At 48.1% G+C, this 13,354-nt stretch overlaps 3 protein-coding genes across 4 annotated transcripts in view; 2 read left to right on the top strand and 1 right to left on the bottom strand.

Annotated features, from left to right (window-relative positions):
• Positions 1-255: 255 nt before the first annotated feature.
• LOC117192538 (transmembrane protein 131 homolog) lies at positions 256-6,028 on the top strand. Its single transcript, XM_033397235.1, has 3 exons — positions 256-1,050; positions 1,115-5,177; positions 5,243-6,028. The coding sequence occupies exons 1-3, from the start codon at positions 436-438 to the stop codon at positions 5,791-5,793; spliced, it is 5,229 nt and encodes a 1,742-aa protein (XP_033253126.1). The 5' UTR covers positions 256-435; the 3' UTR covers positions 5,794-6,028.
• Positions 6,010-6,828, bottom strand: LOC108158582 (ubiquitin-fold modifier-conjugating enzyme 1). Its single transcript, XM_017291025.2, has 3 exons — positions 6,594-6,828; positions 6,228-6,527; positions 6,010-6,155 (listed from the first exon to the last, which is right to left on the bottom strand). The coding sequence occupies exons 1-3, from the start codon at positions 6,714-6,716 to the stop codon at positions 6,084-6,086; spliced, it is 495 nt and encodes a 164-aa protein (XP_017146514.2). The 5' UTR covers positions 6,717-6,828; the 3' UTR covers positions 6,010-6,083.
• Positions 6,829-7,079: 251 nt separating this feature from the next.
• The window catches only part of LOC117194183 (monocarboxylate transporter 13-like), a 45,640-nt gene continuing 39,365 nt past the window's right edge, over positions 7,080-13,354 (top strand). The window contains exons 1-3 of one of the 2 annotated variants that reach the window (XM_033398842.1): positions 7,080-7,302; positions 8,779-9,136; positions 9,197-10,940. In XM_033398842.1, coding sequence (XP_033254733.1) covers positions 9,680-10,940 — 1,261 coding nt within the window. In that variant the 5' untranslated portion in view covers positions 7,080-7,302; positions 8,779-9,136; positions 9,197-9,679. The remainder of the gene's footprint in view (positions 7,303-8,778; positions 9,137-9,196; positions 10,941-13,354) is intronic. The other variant, XM_033398841.1, reaches the window with a different exon arrangement.

The following is a 13,354-nucleotide window of genomic DNA, read 5'->3' as shown; positions in this document are numbered from 1 at the left end:
GAACGAGCGAATATTCAATAATCGAGAACTGCCTAAAAGTATACTACTAAATAAATTAAGATCAGCTGATCATTTTAATTATAGAGATGCACGCGTGATATTGCTAGTATCTTAAACAAAATATACCTGAATATTTACCAGATTCCACCTACAATTTACCATAATAAAATTAAATAATTGAGCAAAGAAAATAATTTTCATCTGCATGAGTATGCAAATATGTATAGCTATGCGATAATATCGCTTATCGGCAAGCGGTGCTGCCATCACTAACCACAGACACAGCTGATAATACGAGTCCAGAAAATAAGCGATAATAGCGACGATATTGAATAATATAAATAAAGCCCAACGCAGAGGAAAGCACGACCGAAAAAAAGCTGGACAGTAACTAGAAAAGCAAGAGCAGCGCAACTGCAACACAAACCACACACGATGTACACACATTTTCGGCTGCGGCTCGTCCTGAGGCTGATACCAGCTTTGTTCGTGCTGCTCGGCGCCCGAGTCAGTGCCAACAACAACCAGCAAATGCAAATGCAGCTGGAGCCCAGCAGTAAAAAAATGCTGGAGGGACTTCAGGAGACCTTCATCAGTCTCCCGGAGCCGCACACGCGCGACCATAGCGAAATGCTGGGAGACCTGCGGATTGTGCCGCCCCACCTTGACTTTGGAACATGGTCTATGGGGCAGGCGCGTACTAAGCAGGTGACGCTGTTTAACCAGCACACGAATCGCACTCTTCAATTGAACTCTGTGGTGGGGCCCAGTCCGGCCTTCTACAGCAGTTTCTTTGGAACGCGCGAGGTGCCGCCGCTGGGGAACACCATATTCAGTGTGGTCTTCCTGCCGAGGCAGCTTGGTGCCATATCAACGGATCTGCTAATACACACATCATTCGGCCGTGCGGAGATGAAGGTACGCGGCGAGGGTAGCGAGTGTCCGTATCGCTTGAAGCCGCTGGTGGGCATCAAGGCGCCCATAAACGCAACGCTAACCCCAGAGATTCACATGTATAATCCCCACGAGCGTCCGCTACAGATACTCGAGGTAAGTGCAATACTCCAAAATACTGATCTCTAAAATCGATATACTACCATCATCCATAAAACAGATTTACAGCAGTGGCGGAGAGTTCCAGCTGGAACTGCCCAGCGGTGGCTCCGAGGGACCACAGAATCTTTGGGAAATACCGCCGCACACGCTGAAGTCAGTCATACGGATATCTTTCCACGGCCGCACCGCTGGCAACCATAGCGCCTACATACGCATCAAGATATCCGAACTCGAGGAGCTCGAGGAGAGCATCCTGGTCATACCCGTCGAGTTCGAGATCCTGCCCAAGCAAACACCCTACGCACGTAATCCCCTGGCGGACTTTGGCCGCGTGGCCACCCACAATGCGGAGGCCATGGAGTTCAAGCTGGATATGCACGACCAGAACGATCAGAGCCGCGAGCTCTTCGGCAGCCATCTGCGGAATATACCGGGCCTCTTCTTCGATCCCAATTGCACGAGCATTGTGCTGGACCCCAAGCTGTTCGAGAGCAGCGAAACGATAAACGATCTGCTGGTCATCAGCAGCAAGAGCTCCAGCTCCAGCCCGGAGCCAGTGCAACCTTTCACGGTTCTAGTCCGGGCAGAGATCTTCAAGGGCGGCCTGTCCTTCGATGGCAATGTCACCAAATTTCTAACGAGCTCTGTCTCCAACTCCGATGGTTCGGAGGGAGCCACTCCGCTGGAGAGGAAACGTTCGCTGATGGTGCGCAACAACTTTGCCATGCCCCTGATCCTCTACAATGTCAGTCTTAGCGAGCCGATCAACGCGTCCCTTTTGGAGGTGACTATGATGGGTGATCCCCTGCAGATTTTACTGCAGCCGGGCGACTCCGTGGAGCTGCTAAAACTCAATCTGCTCAACGATGAGGTAATGTTCAAGTCCTCCCTTAGGATCGATACGAATGTCACCACCTTCGAGATGCCAGTGGTCTCCTGCAGTGGGCAGCTGCACATCTCCGCCCAGCCGTTTGTGCTGCGTATACCACAGAAGAGGCACGAGCGAGAGCTGGAGCCGGAGGTGCCCAGCTTGGAGCTAGATCTGGGCACTGTGCCATATGCCGAGATGTCGCGGGATGGCTATGTCATCCTGCGCAACGACAATCCCATGCCCATCAAGATCACCAATTGGTTCTTCAAGGAGCCCAAGACTGTCTACTCGCACAGCTCCTTCTTTGGCTGCCTGTTGGCGGAGGATATCGAGAACTCGCAGGACGACTTGAACCAAGCCACCCGATTGCACATCTGCCGGTACTTAGGCCAGGGCGACAGCGCCGTCTTCCAGGTGGCCGTCAAAACCTACATAGACGGTCCGGCCGAGGGCACCCTCAAGGTGTGGACTCCGTACGAGGTGGTGCGTGTGCCCGTGAAGTTCAAGGCCTCGATGGGACAGCTGGACATCGATCAGGAACAGTTGAGTTTCAAGAACTGCTTCCCCGGAAAGATATGCACTGCGGTGCTGAGCATCCGCTCCAGCTTCACACATCCCGTACACGTCAAAAGCATCAGCTTCGCGAAGACGGGCCTACGGTTCAAGGATTTCAATGCCAAGAGCACCACCATCGCTGCTCAGACCCTGACCAAGGTGGGGCGGATCTACTTTGAGCCGACGGCCATGTGTCAGAGCCAGTGCTACATCAGGGACTCCACCAACGATCAGGCCGTCTTCCCCAGCATACCCGGTGGCGCAGCGTTTGGTGGGGAGCCGGGCGGCGCCAGCAGCATCAACAACATTCTCCTGTACGACGGTGTCGAACTGCGCCAACGCACAGAGCTCTATCGGCAATTCAAACGACAGCTGCAGGCTCTGACCCTGACGCTGCACAGCGACGAGCTGCCGCCGTTGGAGTTGGACTTTGCGATTGCCGTCGAGTGGCCGAAGCTGGTGCAGTTCCAGCCGATACCACCCACGCCGGCAATCGAGATCAGTCAGGTGCAGCGCCAGTGGATCACCCTGACCAATCCCTCGCAGCAGCCGCTGCTCCTCGACTACTTCCTGTCGGACCCGGCCTACGCCAGACGCACCCAGCTCTCTCTGCCCCACGAGGTGATCGATGTCAGCTCCACTAGCTGCTATCTCACCGATCGCGAGGTCTTCTCCCTGCCCGAGGCTGGCGGACCCATCCTGCTGCCCGGCGGCTCGAGCCTTACCATTCCAATCACCTTCAGCGCCTATCAGCCGGAAAAGTACTGCACCCTACTTCATGTGAGGAGTAATCTCACGCTCTACGAGGCTGTCTGGCTCCAGGCCCGCGCCATGCAATCTCAGTTCCGCTTCGGCAACCGTCGTCCAGGCTCCCTGACACCACTGCTTTTTGATGTGCCGCCCGACCAGTTCGAGGGTTGCCAGTCCGGCGACAAGGCTGTGGTTACCGTCCGCAGCTTTACGGCCCGCAATGCGGGTGTCATTCCCATGAGGATCGAGGGATTCCTGATCGGATCGCTGCCCTGCGAGGACTACGGCTTCAAGGTGATGGACTGTGCCGGCTTCGATCTGGGCGAGAACGAGACGCGGAAGGTTGAGATTGCATTCAGCTCGGACCTGACGACGTCGCGTGTGAGGCGAACGCTGACGCTGATCACGAATCTGACCTACGACATCGGATACTTTATGCTGGCCCAGATGCCGTCCGAGAGTGTGGAGCAGTGTGCCGCCCATCTGGTGCGACCTGCTTGGGAGACTTCGCTGAGAAATGCTGCGCTTGTGGTGCTGTTGGCCAGCTTCTGTTTGGTTTTGGTTGCGGCCGTATTTGATTCGAAGGCCATCATGACCCAGCAGAGTGCGTTCGATGCGGCCCGCTACAAGGGCCCCGTCCAGCCTACCTTTAATCTGCGGAATATCGTTAAGATGCAGGCTGAGGAGGCGGCCGCCAAAGCGGAGGCAGTGCAACAACATCAGCACCACCACCCTAACCAGCACCAGCACCAGCAACGGGCCAGGAATGGGGGAGGCCAAGTGAAGGAAGTGCGCAAGCGGACATTTATTGCGCCCACGACTACGACAACATCGCGTAAATCTAAGCCGTCCTGGTCAACCTGGGGCATGGACATGAATTCCCTCAGCAAGCATCTGCAGAAACCCAAACCAAAGCCACAAGCCATAGTCACCCCCACCCTCAATCCTCCTCAGCCCGCGTCAGTGCCAGTGGAGTCCATAAAGCCCGTGAAGATATCGGCAACGCCATCACCGCCGCAGCCAACAGCTCCAGTGCGGCCCCAGAAGAAGTTCAGACAGACACCCGTGGTTGTGGTGCCTCCTGCACCCAAGCCCAAGGCAGAGACATCGCCGAAAACAGAACCATCGCCCAAAGCAGAGCCATTCCCCAAAATAGAGCTATTACCCAAAGCAGAGGCATTACCCAAAGCAAAGCCATCCGCCAAAGCAGATACGTTACCCAAAGCAGAGCCATCCTCCAAAGCAGAGCCATCACCTGTATGCACCCCAGTCGTCCAGGAGAAACCGATGCCCAAGCCCTCAGCCCCGAGTCCTCCTCAGCAGGAGAATATATCGCCCAAGCCCCTCAACAAGACCCAAGAGCAGCGAGTGCTAAAGGAACAAAATGGATCGGCCAAGAAATTGGGCAAGACTCCAGGCCGAGAGAGAGAACGCGAGAGGGAGCGCCGCAAGGAACAAAAGGCAACGAATGGAACATCGTCTGTGGTCGCAGTGAGAAAATCTGAGCGAAAACAGCGCCAGAAGCCGCTAAACTTTGGCCAATCGGCTACCAGTGCCTCACCACCAGCCTCGCCGGATACCATCAAGTGCATCACCTCTCCCTGGGAGACCACCAGTAGTGTGTCGTTCAGGGATGTGCTTCAAACAGCCAGTAGCCAGCCTGCGACCGTGGACAATGGAATAAATTTGACTCCGGCACCGGCATCACCGCCATTACCAGTACCAGTAATAGAACACCATGTGGCTCCACTACCAGCAGCAGCAGCAGTAGGTGTAGCTGCATCATCATCTCAAGTACCATCACAATCTAGCGATCTCGGACCGATTGGAGGAAGCCGAAAAACCTCGACGCCGCCAGCGATGACATCTTTGTGGGAGCCTTTATCGGCCACCGCCAGCAATTCGCTCTTTGCCAATGCCGAGATTGAGTTACCTCCCGTAGATGGTAAGCACACACACGCACACAACATAGGTTTGGTTAATGTATAGCGAATCCTATTTTTGTTGCAGATCTATATGAGCAGAGGGAGCGTGAGAGGCTGCAGCAGCAGCAACAGGCCCAGTGGGAGCGCAGCGAACTGATTATGCAGCAGCAATTGCTGCTCCAGCAGGCCCAACAACTGGAGATGCAGCAGCGACAGCAGGAACAGCAGGAACAGCAGGAACAGCAGCAAAAGCAGCTGCAGCAGGAGAAACTCCTGTTGCTGGCGAACATGGAGAGCAACAACTGGAACTCACCCTGGTCGCCGCTGGGCTATGGTGCTTGGCCAGATGTTCAGACAACGGGTGTGGTGAAAGTTGTGCGTCCGCCACCAGGTCTAGCTGCTGCAATGGGCTACAACAATAGTCAGATGCTGGCCACATCGCACAACATTGAACAAGAACAACAGGGGATAGCAGCAGCAGTAGGAGTAGGAGGAATCGGATCAGGTGCAGCTGCGGTAACCGGACCCGGCGAGAGTCTGCCTACTCAGTATGATCCATTCACCTCGCCAAGCTCAATATGGTCGGACACCTGGCGTCAGTCCTCGCAACGCAACAACAACAATCACATGAACTAAAGGGTTATATCCAAAGGGGAGGAGGAGTACGAGGAACAAGCTCACAGATCAAATAACTGAAATGAAATCAACCAAATGAAATTCTTACCACATAAACACTCACTTAGGCTACGCGATAGACGATGGAATAGACGAGAACGATGTGGAACGAGACGAGGACTAAGACGAAGCATGATCTTTTCCAATTTGACTTTTGACTAAATAAACGCAAAGATAAAATGTCTTTCATATTGAATTGCATTTGTTCATTTTCTTGCTCTTACATTTCTCGTAACGAAACAAAACTTTAACTATTTCTCCTTGTATGTGATGATGCCCTTTTCGATCAAGTCTGGAACCTCCACAGCCAACCAGGGAGCCAACTAAAAAAGAAGTTGTTACTGATTAGAGCCCACACCTTTGCTTGACTTGATATATCATTGGCTTCAACTCACTCCCAAAGCCATGGCATGGGCAATTCCAAATTTGGGAACATTGCGTGCCCATAGGGGCTTGAAGTGATCTGTTAGACAAATTTTGCCGCCGCGATACATCTTTGCCGTCTTGCCATCCAACTCGGGCAGGGCGATTTCGGGTGCCGTCGTTGGATATGTCACTGGAATATCAAACTCCACATCGAATTCGTACTTTAGGAGGTTGTGCATGTACCAGCACTTTCCAAACCATTTGGTGCCCTCCTTGTTGGACTCCAGCCGGAACCAGTCGCTGCCTGACTGCGTATTGTTCTCCACATACTGCAAGAGGCGCCACAGTTGAATCTTTTTGTACATGCATAGGTGTGGTGTGGTTTCGCCACTCACCTTAATCTGCGCCTGATATTCCTCTTTCAGCCTCTGCACCCAAACGTCCTTCTCACGTGGACCAGCTCTTATCTGTAACAGTGGAATGTTACTCAGTGTTTTCCTAGTGCTATCATCCACCATTCTGGCCAATGTTTGTTCAGGACGCACAGAAATAACAGCGAATCCGAAGGAAAACACCTTCGTTGACACGTTCACGTTTGTGGGAGCGAAAGAGACAACTGCACTCAGCTGTGCGGTGTAGAGTTGTCAGCAGTTACACACATAACCTCTTAAAAGAAATTAAATACAAAAGTAATTTTAAAATATCTATATGTAATGATAAATAATAATAAATATCTTATAAATTGTTTTAATTTGGTTTTTGAATGGATATATTTATATTAATGATTCCAGGGCTGCCTGGTGATCACAGCAATCGATATTAATCGGTACTTTGGCGCCAAAATGTCTTGCGAAATTCAATTTGACTCTATTTATTGTACCTCGTATTCTATTTCAGACTCGGCTCTCATTCGGCAACATTATAAAAAGGCATATGGGACAGGCACTCGACTCAAACAATATTTGCTCGTGAGATAAGCATCATCAAAGCTAAAAGAACTCTAAGAGGTGATAGTGTGGAATTAAAACAAACAAGATTTGGAAAAGTAAATAGTGTCTGCTCTCGGTTACTTTATGCAAATGAAAATACGTCTATAATTTCCAAGTAAGTCCAAATCTGATTGCAAAAATTCTTCCTTCCTTTCTTTGTTCGTTTGGTTCTATTGCAAAATAGCACGGAACATGACAGAAGGAGTTTTTCGTTGGTAGTGGAGATCCCCTCCCTTTTCTATTAATATTATTCTTAGTAATATTAGTACACAGATTTATAGCTGGGAAACATTTTGAGTGGCTCAAAGGGATTCAAAACGAGGGGGAACGTTGTGAGTTGCTGCGGACACCGCAACTCTACGGTTATACCCGATACTAAGTCAGTATGGCTCTCCTCCGGCAGACGCCGCTAATATTAAACGACACGACAAAGAGTGCGTGCGAGAGAGACAAAAAATCAGTCTGAGCGTGACGTCGGGCGCTGCGTAGCCACTGCAAATTGATTTGTTCCTATTGGCTATAAAAATTATCTGATCTGATCCAGATTCAGCAATCTGATAGATATGGTCATTATCTATGATTCTGCGTTTTTAGTTTTCTCGAATGTGCAATATTGTGGATGCAACAGATTTTCGTCCTTTGTGTGGGCGTAAGGGGGTGGGGCGAAACTTTTAGATACACGTTTTATAGTAAGATCTAACAGGAGTGCCGATACCAAATTTGGTAGCCTAATAGTCTCTGAGATTTTTGAATATCCCCAGATTTTCGTCCTTTGCGGGGGCGGAAGGGGTGTGGCGAAATTTTGAAACAAACTCGTCTCGGTCCGATATATTTGGAGTGTGGATACCAAATTTGGTTGCTCTAGCTTTTGTAGTCTCTGAGATCTAGGCGCTAATGTTTTACTCTAAGCAAAGCCGCCTATGCTACGTGTGTGTTAGAGAGAGACAGGGCGAGAAAAAATGAAATTGTTTTCTTGATGCTGGCTATAATAATTATACGATCCAATTCAGATTCCGCAGTCTTAAAGATATGGTCATTCTCTACAATTCTACGTTTTTTGTTTTCTCATATCTTTAAAATTGTGGATGCCACAGATTTTCGTCCTTTGTGGGGGCGGAAGTGGGCGGGGCGAAGTTTTGAAATATTTTTGTAGCAGTGACATATCACAGAAGTCTGGATCCAAAACATCGTTGCTCTAGCTCTTATAGTCTTTGAGCACTAGGCGCTGAAGGGGACGGACAGACGGACGGACGGACAGACGGACAGACAGACAGGGCTCAATCGACTCGGCTATTGATGCTGATCAAGAATATATATACTTTATGGGGTCGGAAACGATTCCTTCTGGACGTTACACACATCCACTTTTACCACAAATCTAATATACCCCAATACTCATTTTGAGTATCGGGTATAAAAAGACATTTTGTGAGGGAAACACCCTCTCAGAGGCCAGAGATCTAGGGGACTTTTGAATTTGTTTGAAAAGTATCAGGGGGATCGAAAAATATTCCATCGGTAAACAAGAGGTTACCAGAAGAATACAAATACAATATAGAAGATATTATTGTTTTGTCATTTTTCTATTCAGATTTCAGATTCTGCATGAGACTAGAAAAACGACATAAACACACACGACACGCCGATTCATGGTACCTTTGAACCGAGCATGATAATGCCAATTCGTTAATAAGGAGGCAGTTCCACTTAAAAACCGACTTAAACTGGTTCGAGTGTCTGAAGCTGAAGCGCCTGGACTGCTCGCCAGCATTCAGACTGAACCATGTTGTTGTCGAGAAAAATTAGCTTATATATACTTAGTTTTAAGCAAGGGCACAGATACCCTACATAAAGAAAAAAGAGAGAAGAAAAATGGCCACACTATGAAAAGACAAGAAGGTCACATTAGCTTGTGCAGTCGTGGAAAGAGCGGGGAGAAAAGACGAAGCGTGCGTAGATATATTACCTACATATAAGAATAAAATGTATTAACCTCCTTTTGCAAATAGGAAATAAAACGCAACCAACCCCTAAGATAAGATAAGCGATTGTGTTTTATCCGCAATTCTCACGTTCCTGGACTCAACATCTTTTATTTCGCTTCTTGGAAGCCAATGACGCTAGAGTTCTTGGAGTTTGTATGAAGACGGGCAGAGACTCGTGGTGCAAGCACTGAAGTATACTGGACATTGGAGAAGCGACGGAACCCACAAGGAGACGGTCATCTCGCTCGTGGGTGGATAATAAACATTGCAGAACACGAAGGCCAACGTGGGTGCGCAAGTCAGGCAGCTGAAAAAAGCGCACATTTATATGTATGTATGTATGCACATACTGCCATCTCGCTCTAACCAACGAAGTTCTTGCGGGCCAGCAACTAGAGGTTTGAGTGCGCAGTTGGCTGATGAAATCGAGTGAAAATTTCTGGATTGTGGTTTGTTTGCTAAGTGCCAATTTGATTGTTGATTTGGGAAGAGGTTAGTCTGCGGGTGATGATTACCAGAGCAATGAGCAAATTAAGGGCAACGGATGAAATGGACGAGGACAACGTTGAGATGGGAAAAGTGGAAAGAGAAACCGCGCAAGGTGAAGCCTCAAATATGGAGGGGGCCGGGCCCGGCACATCAAAAGAAGCCCAATCACATGGCGTTGTTAACGTTATGATGGAGATGTGGCGCCAAATGCAAGAAGGTCAGCGGGCCAATGCAATGCAAATGCAGCAGTTCCAAATGGAAGTTCTGCGGATGAATCAAATTCAAATGGAGAAAAAAAAAATCCTTCTGCGATCCCTTGGTATTAGTGGAAGGACAACTGGCGAGCCAGGACCACAATCAACCACGGCTGAGCCCTCAGTGATATCAGACGCAGTCCCATCACCAAGGCAACCGGTTCCTTCTCAGGAAACGCAAAGAAAATTGTACGATCTACCGGAGTTTAATGGTGCTCCCGAAGAGTGGCCAATGTTCAACGAAGCTTTCACTATGACCACTGCAGAGTACGGATACAGTGACAGTCAAAATTTGTTACGCCTCCAAAAGGCAATAAAGGGCAAGGCTAGGGAGACCGTTGAATGTTTGCTTATTCACAGTTCTAACGTTTCAAATATTTTAGAGACCCTTAAACAAAATTTTGGTAGACCGGAGAAACTCGTAAAAAGCCAGATTAGTCGCGTTAGAGAATTTCCGAGCATTCGCGAAGGGAGATTGGAACAATTAGTAGAGTTCAAAATGAAGGTACAAAACTTGGCTTCATTCTTAGAAGCAGCTAACGCACATCAGCAGTTAAAAAACCCAACATTAATGGAGGAGTTAATCTTAAAGTTGGCAGTGCAACAGAGAATGGAGTGGGCACGACATTCCAAGCAACTAGGAGATGAAAAATCGAACAGTCATTTAAGTCTATGGCTTCAGGGATTGGCCGAAGAAGTGCAAGACGCAGGATTGGTTGACGATCAGACGACGTTCAAGCCAAAGAAGGAAAACTCGAGACTATTCCATGCAAACGACATCGGACTTGTAACCATGAAGGCGTGCTCCGCCTGCAATGGGAAACACGAATTGGAAAACTGTAACTCATTTTCCCAGTTAGAACTTGAAAAAAAATGGCAGCATGTAAGGGAAAGAAAATTATGCTTCAATTGCCTAAAGTACGGCCATCGTAGTCAAAAATGTAGACGACATCACCAATGTGGACTTGATGGATGTGCCAAACGCATTCACCGTTTGCTCCATGCAGAATCAGTTAATCAACCAGGCGAGGAAGTTCACAGGAACAGCAACGCATGAGGCTAGCTCAATGATTTTGTTTAAGTATTGCCTGTTAATCTTCATGCTAAAAATAAAATAGTGAGGTGCCACGCCTTTTTGGATGAAGGTTCTGCAATAACCCTTATAAATGAAAGCCTGGCAGACGAGTTAGGATTACATGGGCCCAAATAAAGTCTGACATTGCAATGGTTTGGAGAAAAGACATCAACGGAATTGGTCAGCCGATTTAATATTGGAATATCTGATGAACGTGGAGGCAAGGTTTATGGACTATTAAGGATTTACGGCTGCCGAAGCATCCGTAAACATGTCTGAGCTAAGTTCGCAATACCCACACATAAAGAGTATTCCTGTGAAAGGCTATAGAAATGCTAGACCTGAAATACTAATCGGACTAGATAACCTACATTTGATAGCTCCAAAGCAAATGGGATACGTTGGGCCAGCCATTGCATTAACCAATCTGGGATGGGTTGCGTATGGAAAATGTCGCGGAGAATCCGGACCCATGAGTAATGTAAAGGCCGTACATCTGGTTAAACACAATGACGAGCACATTGAACAGTTGGTGCGAGACTACGTCACGAATTCGGAAATGGATGTGCGGATTGTGAAGAACCACGTAAAAGGTCGAGAAACTGAGAGATCGAACCGATTGCTATCAACCACGACAAAACGTATTGGTGACCGTTTTGAAACGGGATTACTATGGAAAGTGGATGACGTCGTCTTGCCTGACAGCAAGAAAATGGCAATAAAGAGACAATTGTCTTTGGAAAGAAAATTTATACATGATCCAGAGTACTACAGAAAATACTGCGACCTGATGGAAGTCATACATTCGGCATATCACAAGCAATGAACTGGAAGCGGACAAGAAAAAAGAATGGTTCCTGCCTCATTTTGGGGTCTTAAATCCTAACAAGCCCGGCAAGTTGAGAATTGTTTTCGACGCGGCTGCAGAAGTCGATGGAGTGTCGTTAAACTCCATGCTCATGACTGGCCCCGACGGGTATCAATCCTTAACGGACATTCTTATGAGGTTCAGACAGAAACCGATTGAAGTCTGTGCTGACATAGCAGAAATGTTCCACCAAGTCATAATACGAAAGGAGGATCGATGTGCCCAACGCATACTATGGAGGATGAATCCAGGCGACGAGATGAAGGAGTATGAAATGCAGGTCATCACCTTTGGAGCCAAATGTTCACCGGCCTCTGCTCAATATGTGAAAAATAGAAACGCACTTGAATTTAAGGAATCGTTTCCAGATGCGATGAATGCCATTATTAAAAACCATTATGTGGACGATTTGGTGCATTGTTTTTCATCCGAAGAATCGGCTGTAAGAGTCGTGAAGGAGATAGTTGACATTCACAAAAAGGGAGGATTCGAACTGAGAAAGTTTGTGTCCAATTCGAAATTCTTCAACAAGGTTTTTGGTAACGAACAAGTAGCTGAACCCATAACTCTTGATAGGGATGAATCTTCGCATTATCAAAAGGTCCTGGGAATGTACTTGTGTACACGCAGCGACGAATTTGGGTTCTCACTTTCGTTTAACAAAATTGACGCATCAATCTTTTCAGAATCAAGAATACCGTCTAAGCGAGAAGTATTGCGAGTGGTTATGTCTGTTTGACCCATTTGGAATTCTAGCCGAATATTCCCTGATCGCTAAACTGCTTCTGCAGTCAATATGGCAAAGGCGAACAGGGTGGGACCAGCCAATTGAGGGCGACGATATAAAGCAATGGAAATGTTGGTTGCGCAGCCTAAGCCAAGCATGCAAGATAAGGATACCCCGATGTTACGCTGAAGAGTTCTTTGGGGAACCAATTGAACTACACATATTTTGCGATGCGAGTGAGTCAGCTTATGCAGGAGTTGGATACTGGCGCATACGTTCGAAATCTGGATGGAAGTCCGCATTTATAATGGGAAAGACCAAGTGTGCCCCAATGAAACTATCGACCATACCCAGGCTCGAGCTACAGGCGGCAGTGCTAGGAACTCGTCTCAGGAAATGTATTCTTGAGGGTCACGACGTCAACCCCAAATGTGTCCACATGTGGTCCGATTCCAAGACTGTCTTAGCATGGATTAAATCAGATCACAGAAAATATAAGCCATATGTAGGACACAGAATTGACGAGATACTTGAAGCCACAAGGTTGGAAGATTGGCATTGGGGGCCTACTAAGGATAACCCGGCAGACTTTGGCACCAAACTCAGATCTGGAACTCGAGAAACCTCCTGGTTGAGAGGCCCTCAATTCCTTCAAGAGGACGCAAGTCAATGGAACCTAGGAACTTCAGACGTTGGTGACACGGAACTGGAACTAAGAAGCAAGTTTACGTTATTAATCAATGAGATGTCTTCAGATGGATCTGTCAAT

The sequence above is a fragment of the Drosophila miranda genome (genome assembly GCF_003369915.1).
Source record: "Drosophila miranda strain MSH22 chromosome Y unlocalized genomic scaffold, D.miranda_PacBio2.1 Contig_Y2_pilon, whole genome shotgun sequence".
Taxonomy (NCBI): domain Eukaryota; kingdom Metazoa; phylum Arthropoda; class Insecta; order Diptera; family Drosophilidae; genus Drosophila; species Drosophila miranda.
This window is presented reverse-complemented; position numbering and strand designations above follow the sequence as displayed.

Excerpts from the sequence above, each read along its gene's own strand:
- LOC117192538 (XM_033397235.1), top strand. The coding sequence starts at position 436 with ATGTACACACATTTTCGGCTGCGGCTCGTCCTGAGGCTGATACCAGCT. Across the intron at positions 1,051-1,114 it reads GTCCGCTACAGATACTCGAG|ATTTACAGCAGTGGCGGAGA; the intron begins GTAAGTGCAATA and ends TCCATAAAACAG. Across the intron at positions 5,178-5,242 it reads TGAGTTACCTCCCGTAGATG|ATCTATATGAGCAGAGGGAG; the intron begins GTAAGCACACAC and ends TTTTTGTTGCAG.
- LOC108158582 (XM_017291025.2), bottom strand. The coding sequence starts at position 6,716 with ATGGTGGATGATAGCACTAGGAAAACACTGAGTAACATTCCACTGTTA. Across the intron at positions 6,528-6,593 it reads AATATCAGGCGCAGATTAAG|TATGTGGAGAACAATACGCA; the intron begins GTGAGTGGCGAA and ends CGCCTCTTGCAG. Across the intron at positions 6,156-6,227 it reads CCCATGCCATGGCTTTGGGA|TTGGCTCCCTGGTTGGCTGT; the intron begins GTGAGTTGAAGC and ends CTTCTTTTTTAG.